Here is a 10611-nt window from a genome sequence, read left to right as displayed (position 1 = left end):
CTTTGAATGTACAGGATAGGGGGAGACGGCCTGGCCTCCTCGGCTCTGACTCCTCACTAGTCCTGATGTTTACAGGATAAGCCCCCCACAATCATGTAGAGGGAAGAGCTGCTTAAAAATACAAATAATTTTATTCCCATTATTTGCTTTGCCAATTCCAAACCATCAGATAATTCTACTCTTCTAACATTTCTCCAGGTTTTTCTCTGAAGCTTTGCTTGTGGTTTGATTCACCAGCCAACAGCACTTCATTTCAAACCATTTCTGGCTTATCTAACTGCATATTTCAGATTCTGACTGAAGTCAAAAGTTTAGGAAAGAGTTTCCTTCTGACAGGCCTTCCATACCGATCATTTCTATGCAAGTAAAACTAGAATGGGGTCCCCAACTCCGGTCCTGGAGGGCCGCAGTGGCTGCAGGTTTTCATTCTAACCAATTTCTTAATTAGTGACCTGTTTTGCTGCTACTGAAGTTCTTTTGAATTCATGTTAACTGACCTGCTCTTGAACGCTCAGAAATCCTTATTTGTTTTTTTCCTTAATTAGCAGACAAATAATAAGGAAATACAAAATTAGCCAAATATGACCAGTAAAACCAGTGTCCTTCATACAATAACTGAAAATAAAGGTGAAGGTCTCAGGAATGCTGGTCTGCTCAAATCCCCAAAATATTTTAACAGTGCTCTTAGAAAAGAGAAAAATCAACAATTTTGGAAATGTCTGCTATTGCATAAGGAGAGCAGCAACAAGCCATGGAATTAAAAACGGGTTTTATTAACAAGACTTGGCATCTAATTAAGCAACTGGTTGGAGTGAGAGGCCCTGACATAGGTGGTCTTCTGTTGGCTCACTCACTTCACGTTTCATTTCTGCTTAAGGAAAGAAATGAATCAATTCAGAGGAATGATGAAGAAGTTCAGGGGAACAAATCTTAAAAGACAAGTAGATTGTAATTAATTAAAAAAAAGTTAATTAGCAGTGTAATTTAGAAAGGGGTTACAATGAAAACCTGCAGCCACGGTGGTCCTCTAGGACTGGAGTTGGGGACCCCTGAACTAGACAACTGCACACAAGATACACATGAGTCCATCGGATACAGTATGACTTAGATAGGACCTATTATTTACTAGTTTTGAAAAGAATAGTTCTTTTAAAAATGAAATGAAATATTTAAAGATATTGCAGTCTTCTCCAAAATTATCACATATCCCACTTTCAAGCTTTAAGGACTGTTATGAGGAAAAATGGGAAACATTTTATACACAATGGTCAGCACTGCTGCAGTGGTTTGCACCCCAATCCAGGCCCTGTCACTGTACCCACAATTTGGATCGTGCCTTCATGGGCCCCATCTTGAGAACGGGCATGTTAGATGGACTGGTATGAGCGTGCTGTGCCATGGGCTTGTGCCCACTGCTGCAGAGATAAGCTTGTCTAATGTTAATTATCAGGTGCAGGAAAGCAAGGGATGAATTAATGGGCAGATGGATGGATGATATCCGCTGATTTCTCATTCAGGTCGGATTTGTGTCAGAATAAACTTAATGCCATGTGACCCTGAAAGCATCTTTAGTTATGAGGGGGGAAAAAAGTTGCTCAACTAAACACGACATTTACAAAGAAGATATGACAGATTTTCACATAATTAAAGCTCATTTTTAAAAAACTGGTTAAATTGATTATTTTTTCATCATCTTTAACAGACGATTATTTTCGGCAATTTACATTCTCTCTCACTTGCTGAACGTATAGTGAATCTATTAAAGACAAGACAGAATTTGCAAAGAGGTACCTTTAATATTGTTTATAAAGAATAGAGTTAAATTTCCAAGGTGCTACAAGTCTCAAGCTCTCCTCACATACACAATATGTAATAATATTAAGAAAAAAGGAATGGACAAAAACATAAGAACCAAAGTAAATAATGACTGGATATACAAACAAAAAGGGGAAAAATAAAAATCACCTTTCACAGAGGCATACACACCACAGTACAATATTGTGACCACCATTTGGGGTCAGTTACACACGGTTAGGCAAAACTGTGGAGGCAGCATCAACATTTGACTAATAATGACAACATACAGTACAGCCATCATGACCACTATGTGCACACTTATGTATAACAATGTAATATCTCAATAGATCATATTTCAAAATAAATGTCTTTGTCTTACAAAAGATCTGAACACATCTGTAGACTTTTGCAGTTTTCAAACCCATGCCAAACGTCCCCACTTTCCCAGTTTAAATAATGTTTTACTTTGGTCATCAGAGCAGAACGAGGCCACGTCTGGGGTAGGGGTAACGTGGTCTCCTGCAAATCCCACTGCAGTGTTTCAACGTCCTTGTTATTTCGAAGCATACCAGGAATGGTTTTAATGCTTTAAGGTTTGCTTGCTATCGTTGCATTTTAAGTGGTTGGAATGCTGCTTAAAATAAATTACACAATAAACATATTACACAAAGGAAAATGAACAATGCTTTGTTTAAGGGTTTTTCTGCTCAACCGTAAGATAATAAAATAATAATATTACAATTTCATCTGAACACATCTGGTAAATGTACAAGTTTAGCATCTGAATGATTTACATTATCACAACAAAATACACAGTTGGGGGAAAAAAAAAGAATGAAAATTAAACCTTTTAAATATGACTATACTTCAGTCTAAGTGCACTCATATACAAGATTTTGCTCGGCCCAAGCTTTGCTAGAACTTTACAATGGTCAAGTCATCCATTTCCACACAGTAACCACTGATGCCCCCTTCAGTTCTGTACAAGAAGTTCTGGACTAATCTTCCTCTGCCTGTTCTACGACTTACTCTTACCATCACACTGCATGATTTTCATCTACAGTTTTTTGGAAAAGTCAGACTTATTGCACAGGTTACAAAACAAGCAACCAAAATAAAAAAAAAAATAAAAAATAAAAAAAAGTCGGACTCAAAATCATCAGCCAAACCCATGTATAGGCACAGAAAGGAACGCCAGCTCGGCCTAAAATTTAAAAAGGTCAATGAACTGCTGAGGAGAAACGGACATAAAACAGTTGCCTGGATCATTTGCAGTGCAAGGGTGTCCCGAATCCTAGAAAAGAAATATAAAATGTATCAACCATCTGTTAAGGGACATAAAAAAAAAAAAAAAAAGAGGTTTTTAATTACACAAAAAAAATAAAGTTGCTGAGAATGCACTGAAGCAGAGCAAGATAAATTACACTTTCAAAATGAAAAAGAGTCAGCTATACATACAGTGTCCATTCTGGAGACAACTGCGTACTGCTTTAATAAACATGCATGCATCCTCGAGTTAAAAAATTGATCTTAACGAAGAAAATGTTAGGCATCCAGAAAATGTGCATCATATTAGTAGCTCTTGCAAACACAGTGCTATTAATTAATAATTTCCGAACACACATATTTCATATTTGGCTGCCCCTTTGATTCACCTGCTTTTGCTGCCTAGACACAAAAGTCAATACAGTGTCTGCCTTTTAAAGACACTTAAGCAGGGCTAAAGAACAAACAGACTACTGTACTTTGAATGCTTACAAAAGTGGAAAACAGGAAAATTGCCAGGAAAATGTATGAAGTACCTTGAAGAATAAAGCAAGCTGGTGGTCCTTTTGAGGTGTCAGGAAAGAAGGATCAGAAGAAAGGGGAAGCATGGAGGGAAAACATGAGAGGTTAAGATTAGCAGGGGAGGGAAGATTCTGTTACTACTGCAGATAAGCAGAACATGCAAAGGAGGTGCCAGTGTGACTACATGACTTGAGCAGCTGAGGCTGGACAACAAAAGAGAACTCGCTGAACTTCTCCTAACATCACACACGGCCCCAGTGCAGGGTTGGCCTCTCTCTTTTAGACAATGAAGTACACACGAGTCAGACTATCTGAAACTGCGCCACTTGATAATCTCGGTGTAAGCACATGTAGCAGGGTAGACCAGCACTACCTTCTGTAGCAGTGCCCAGTCAACAGAGAAATATATTCCTCTAACTCAGGCCCCTAATTCAAGTACTGGAGGGCCCAGGAGGCCGGAGGTCGTCTTTCTAACAAGCTATACATTGCCAGGCCCACTTAATCCAATTTTAAAGTTGTAGGCTACAGCCTATCGTGGCAGGAAGCAACCCTGGAGTACTCAGCACAGACTACAATCATGCATACACACTGGACCAGCACTGAGAGTCCAATTAATCCACCTCAGGTGTCCTTGGAATGTGGCAGGAATGTTAGAAACGCCCCACGCAGAGACAGGGTGAACATGTGCAACCTCTATGCAGACAGCGTGGAGCGTCTTCTGGAGCCAAGAGGCAGAAGCAATTACCACTGCCCTACAAAGTCGTCCTTTGTTTTGAAACAAATATCATTCGAACAGGAAATGAAATACGACATTCAGACAGACACCTACATCAGCTCTGTCTGTAGTCCGAGAATGGTAAGAGCCCACCACCCTATGAGCACATGTTAAGACTTTGCAAAGCTGCTTGCTGCAGTCATATTTTGAAAACAAAACTTAAATCAAGCTTTACTTCTTTTTTTTTTGGCTTATTTGACTAAAAAGTAATATGTAACGGGCAAGGCAGCCATCAGTGGCACAGCTAATTTGATAACATTTTCATGTACATGTGGTCATTCATCATTAATTAAACTGAACCTAAGCAGTAAATAGTTAGTAGTATTGTCCCATGTGCAGTACAGTAAAATTCTTACTTGCATGCTCAATCAACATGCAGTACATTTCCAATCTCTGGCGTCACGTTAAACACAAAATAAAATGTTAAAATAAATAACTTCATTTTACTAAACAGAGATCACTTATCAGCTTACTTGATGCACTCTTTACTCCTCTTTCTATGCTCCCATTTACCAGAATTTTATTTCCATTATCGCCTTACATAAAATACATTTTCATCTCATTATTTTACAGTAATTTCATAATCTCAGCACCACAGCCATATTTGGCTCACAGTATCAGAGTCCTGGGCTTAAACCACAGCCCAGGGAATGGTCCGTGTGGAGTTCACATGTTCGTGTTACGTCTGTGTGGGGTTTCCAGCCAGAAACCAAAGACATCCAGGTTAGGTGAACCGAGCGAGACCTCTACACTTGCCACAAATGAGTGAGTTTGAGTGCCCTGCAATGGACTGGGCTTCAGGTCTGGTTCTTGCCTTCTGACCAAGCTCCCTAAATTGGATAAGATTAGAAAATGGATGAATGAATAAGATTTATCGGGAAATAAAATTACACAAAATAAAATGAACAGATTCTCATTTACTACAATCTGTGAAGAATAAAAAAAATGTAGTTTCCACAAGTAAAATATAAACAGTTCTGACTAAAGTAGAAAGAGAACAGACCACCAAATTAAATGACATGTTAATTATCAGCAAGAATTGGTTCCTAGTTAACGAGGCATCAATTAAAACGTGTAGATACTGCAGCCCCTCAGGAGCAGCATGGGAGACCTCTGCTCTAACGTGTCCAAAATTTGCTCTTCTGTCTCTTCTCAGCAATTACATTACTTGAGGTAGCATTTACGAGACACGCAAAGCAGCTCAATGACTTCTGATTTGCAGGAATATCTACTTCAGTATCTCCTAGACTAACAAAAACTTCAGCCTTATCAAGAATAAGCCCAGAACCACTAGAAAGTTTCTTCCTCATTACCTGTAGTACTAGGGTGTTGTACCGTGTTAGCCATTATAGATGTAGTGAGAAGTCAAGCAAAATGACTCCTTGCATATTGTAATCTTTTTAGTTAGCCAATAAAAGGTGTCATTTTGCATGATTCCTCATTACCTATAACGTAAGAACATATGGAAGTACGATGAAGCAGCTTTCATTTCAAACTCATTCATTTCTAGCCGCCCCAATTTTAATAATGGTACATGTAAAACTGCTAACACGGCACCAGTTCCTTAAGCACTTCAAGTTCCCTCCACAATCAGATATAAAAGGGGGCTGTTCAGAACTTAAATTCTTTGATTAAATCGAAAGAAGTCTAAAATATATTTGTTTTGAGGAAATAACAAGGATCTCAAATCTAACGATTTCAAGCACTTTAAATAAGTATGCTCCTGAAAGTGTCCCTTTAACACTAGAATTACCAGAGTCTATGAAAAAACTCGTAGATCCAGCCCACCTTAAAACCGTTCTCAGCTCTCTTTTGTCTTCTAAATGTGCCGATTAACACGAGCAGCACGCAGCCGGCTATTCCATCTGGGAGTGACTGATGTGCTGGAGTTTTAGAGTGGAAATAATAGATTGTTATTTGGAACACACGCAGTTCATGTGTGTTCTGTTTCTACAGTAATCTGTGTAAACACATTTTTAAAACAGAAACGTTTTTCATATTTTAGTAGTAAATGACAAAATGTAGGCATAAACTATATAATGTACGAAGCCTAAAGACCAAAGATCAAGTAAACACTTTCACAAAAGGTTCAAGGATGATTCAACAGCTTCCGTGGCGTAGCGGTAGTATTTGCTGACTTGTAATCAAGAGTCCCCGGTTCGATCCCCACTCACTGCTATATTTGCCGTTTTCAGTAGTCAGCTGCTCCTTTTGTTAATATTATACAGTACACACATACATTTGGTTTGCGTCTGTAACACACGGTGTGAATTTATAGGACTTGTAAAAGTTACCGTTTTTTTTACTTTTATTCTCTCTAAATCACGATCACGATACATACTACCTCACAAACCCCAGGGATCTGACTCTGTTATTTTTTATTTGAAACGGAATAACTGGAGATGTGAGTGGTGTTTTGAGACAATGGAACTGGACATTCTCTCATCTGGAGGGATAAAAACTGACACACAAATGCTGGCGAATCTGCCTTCTTCGTATCTCACCGTCACTTGATTTTTTTTATTCAGTTTTATTGAGTGTTCCTGCTCATGCTGAATTAGTGTGCACCTTATGGTGTATGATGTCAAAAAAATCTATGTATTATGTGTGGTCAGTTTTTCAAAACATTTTTTGGGTACTGTTTTCAAACAACTACTCAATAGCACTCTGCACATGTCATTTAAAATAAAAAAAAGAAATTAAAAGACAGAAAAACACCCATCATCCATAACAAACCGTTCAGTCTTAGGTTTATTATCACAATAAGCATGAATAACTCTTTGGCTCAATTTGTGACGACCACATCTTATACACATCCAATTTGAATCTATCCCCAACCATCTGAATCCATATCCCATATCTCACATAAGGCATACGGAAAGACCTTTGGCAGATGGTAATTGTAATATTCATGAATATCTCCACTAGATATTCCTTACAAAATCTAAAACCTGAATGGCCAGTTCAGATCCAGATTGTTCACTACATTCGCTACGAGCAATTAACAGAACTAACTTTCTACCTGACTGACTAGACTATAAGGCCTGAGGTCCGATGAGACTGTTACAATGTCAATCATTAGTCTAAGTCTAGAAACTGTGCTCTAAATAGAATTAGGGACCTCTTTGCCCTCATATTTAGTGTACATTGTGCACCAGTAGTTCTTAGCCTTCCTGAAGCTGCAATCATTAAGTGCAGTAGCACTACAATCCTCCCCTTGGCAGGTTGCTGCATTAAAGTGGAAATACTCTGGTGATGCTGTCTCACTAAGTTTGTAAATGTAGCCACTCAATTTCTGACAAAGTAGCTTTTCATTGTTTGTACAATTTAACTTGGTACCTCGCAACCACACACTGCTGCTAGTTTTACTTAAGAGGCTTTTATTCCTTTCCTTAATTATGCCATGTGTGTGTGTACACAGGGGAAAAAGGGCAAAGGCCATTCCCATACTAAAAAACAGAAGATAAGAGACTAAGACTTTACTAATTATGCTTAATGCTGCATATTTTATATTATAGAGATAGTAATGTGAAGTGGCTAAAAGTTGAGGTTTTTAATACATTGAAATATTAAATATTAATATAATGAAAAGGCTATCACTTCAAAAATTATGTCTGTGTCTATATGTGCTTGAGCGTTACGATGCAAGTCCTTGGTTGGAGATGACAGCATTAGCAAGGATAGAAACTTGCTGATTTGTGGCAAAACTGCTTTATAGAGATAATAGCTTCCAATTTTTTTTGTGTCAAATATACTTTCTTTTTTTTTATATATAAATAACATACAACTCTTCTTCCATTTCACTTCATTCCATGTAATATTATACTGGCCTGCAAAGCATTACTTCTTAAATGTCAGCCTTGCTTGGAGAAAGTCATGTGCTGAACACATCAGATTTTTAAACATAAACTTTAATTTAAACTTTCCAAATTAGTATTTAAAACATTTTTTCAAGACAATTGAATGTTGCACCTGTCTGATTTGTTCTTTCTTTTTTTCACCATTGGTGTGTTTATGTATCATACATTGTAAATGTGGATAGAAATAAAAATCTTGAAACTATAATGCCGGTGTGCAGTGTACTCAAGCACCACTACCATCCAAATGTAATGATTTGGGGTTTAACCCCTTTGACTCTTGATAAGATCTTAAACCACATGTTTATATGATCACCTTCAACCTATGTACCTCGAGTCTGAATGGTCCAGTTATGAACCTAAAGTTCAGAGAGGCAAAAAAGACGTTTGAGGGAGACACTTGGGGAAAATTGGAGGAACAGCTACCCTTTGTAGCACTTGGGATCTTAACACTAGTTGAAACAGGTCTGCACAAGGTATTCTACAGTTAGTACCTTTTACTTACTGTTATATATTTCTTCCTGTAACTCTTTCTTTGAATAGTTTTCATTTTTAATAGCGTTTAGCACAGATTAACTTTATGTGAAAGTGGATGCCATTTGCTATGACACATGTGACCATATGAATACGGCAAGTCATGACCAAGAGATAGTAGACACATACTGTTCATTGAAACCCATGTGTTGGATAGTGTGCGGTTAGTCAGCACAAAAATGATGAAAGTATTATTCCAAATAGGTGACAGTTGCTATGAAAAGTAAATATTTTAGTTGTTCCAACTGCATCACTGAGCATTAAGCTTACAACAGCTGCTATGGTATGCAACAGTAGTGGCAAGCAGCTTCATCTGTTTGTTTTTTTTTCCTCCACTTCAGAAGAAAATGCAACAAAAAAAACTAAAAACTATTAGTAATCAATGCTGTGTCCTTATAGTGGCAAACACAACATTTATTGTTTTGCTGAATATCACCAGGTTACTTTGCTTGTCACTTTAAATGATGCTGGAGTTCACTCAGAATGATTATAAACATATATATATATATATATATATATATATATATATATATATATATATAATATACAGCTACAAGGATGGACATGTAGCAATTTGCATTCACTGCCTTAGCCAATGAGAATTAAGCGCATGCCAAATTTCAAACTTTGTGACTGGAAAATGATTTTTTCTTTAAATCATGCTACAGTATGGATTACAATACCATCTGAACTGCCTCCATCACTTGCAGAACCCTCTCTGAGCTATTAGTTACTAGTTATATCTGCAGTTCCTAAATGTATCCACTAGATGGAGTCTGCAGACATTCTGTGTCCAACATGCAACTACCAATGCCTCCTCCTCCTCCTCGTACCACAACACTACATTAGTATGGCTTTTTGCACATATTTTTTTTTCTGTTTCATTATTATTATGAATTTTTCAGGAAAGCCTGTCAAATTTTCCTAATGCATATACGTACAAGGGCTATCTGTGGCTATGCATGAATGGGGTTTTTGCCTATTCTTCACATTGTCTGATTTTTAAAGAATTTATTTGCAAATTATGGTGGAAAATAAGTATTTAGTCAATAACAAACAAGCAAGATTTCTGGCTCTCACAGACCTGTAACTTCTTCTGTAAGAGGCTCCTCTGTCCTCCACTCGTTACCTGTATTAATGGCACCTGTTTGAACTCGTTATCAATATAAAAGACACCTGTCCACAACCTCAAACAGTCACACTCCAAACTCCACTATGGCCAAGACCAAAGAGCTGTCAAAGGACACCAGAAACAAAATTGTAGACCTGCACCAGGCTGGGAAGACTGAATCTACAATAGGTAAGCAGCTTGATGTGAAGAAATCAACTGTGGGAGCAATTATTAGAAAATGGAAGACATACAAGACCACTGATAATCTCCCTCGATCTGGGGCTCCACACAAGATCTCATCCCGTGGGGTCAAAATGATCACAAGAACGGTAAGCAAAAATCCCAGAACCACACGGGGGGACCTAGTGAATGACCTGCAGACAGCTGGGACCAAAGTAACAAAGGCTACCATCAGTAACACACTACGCCGCCAGGGACTCAAATCCTGCAGTGCCAGACCTTTCCCCCTGCTTAAGCCAGTACACGTGCAGGCCCGTCTGAAGTTTGCTAGAGAGCATTTGGATTGTCCAGAAGAGGATTGGGAGAATGTCATATGGTCAGATGAAACCAAAATAGAACTTTTTGGTAAAAACTCTACTTGTCGTGTTTGGAGGAGAAAGAATGCTGAGTTGCATCCAAAGAACACCATACCTACTGTAAAGCATGGGGGTGGAAACATCATGCTTATGGGCTGTTTTTCTGCAAAGGGACCAAGACGACTGATCCGTGTAAAGGAAAGAATGAATGGG

At 38.1% G+C, this 10611-nt stretch overlaps 1 protein-coding gene across 3 annotated transcripts in view; it reads right to left on the bottom strand.

The window, feature by feature from the left end:
• Window positions 1–1776: 1776 nt before the first annotated feature.
• fbxo25 (F-box protein 25) overlaps window positions 1777–10611 on the bottom strand; it is a 59583-nt gene continuing 50748 nt past the window's right edge. For 2 of the 3 annotated variants that reach the window (XM_028797758.2, XM_028797757.2), the window contains exons 10-11: window positions 3600–3626; window positions 1777–3091 (exon numbers count right to left, since the gene is read on the bottom strand). In XM_028797758.2, coding sequence (XP_028653591.1) covers window positions 3002–3091; window positions 3600–3626 — 117 coding nt within the window. In that variant the 3' untranslated portion in view covers window positions 1777–3001. The remainder of the gene's footprint in view (window positions 3092–3599; window positions 3627–10611) is intronic. The other variant, XM_028797760.2, reaches the window with a different exon arrangement.

This window comes from Erpetoichthys calabaricus, chromosome 3 (genome assembly GCF_900747795.2).
Source record: "Erpetoichthys calabaricus chromosome 3, fErpCal1.3, whole genome shotgun sequence".
Classification (NCBI taxonomy): domain Eukaryota; kingdom Metazoa; phylum Chordata; class Cladistia; order Polypteriformes; family Polypteridae; genus Erpetoichthys; species Erpetoichthys calabaricus.
The sequence above is the reverse complement of the archived record's forward strand: the minus strand, read 5'-3'. Positions and strand labels throughout refer to the sequence as shown.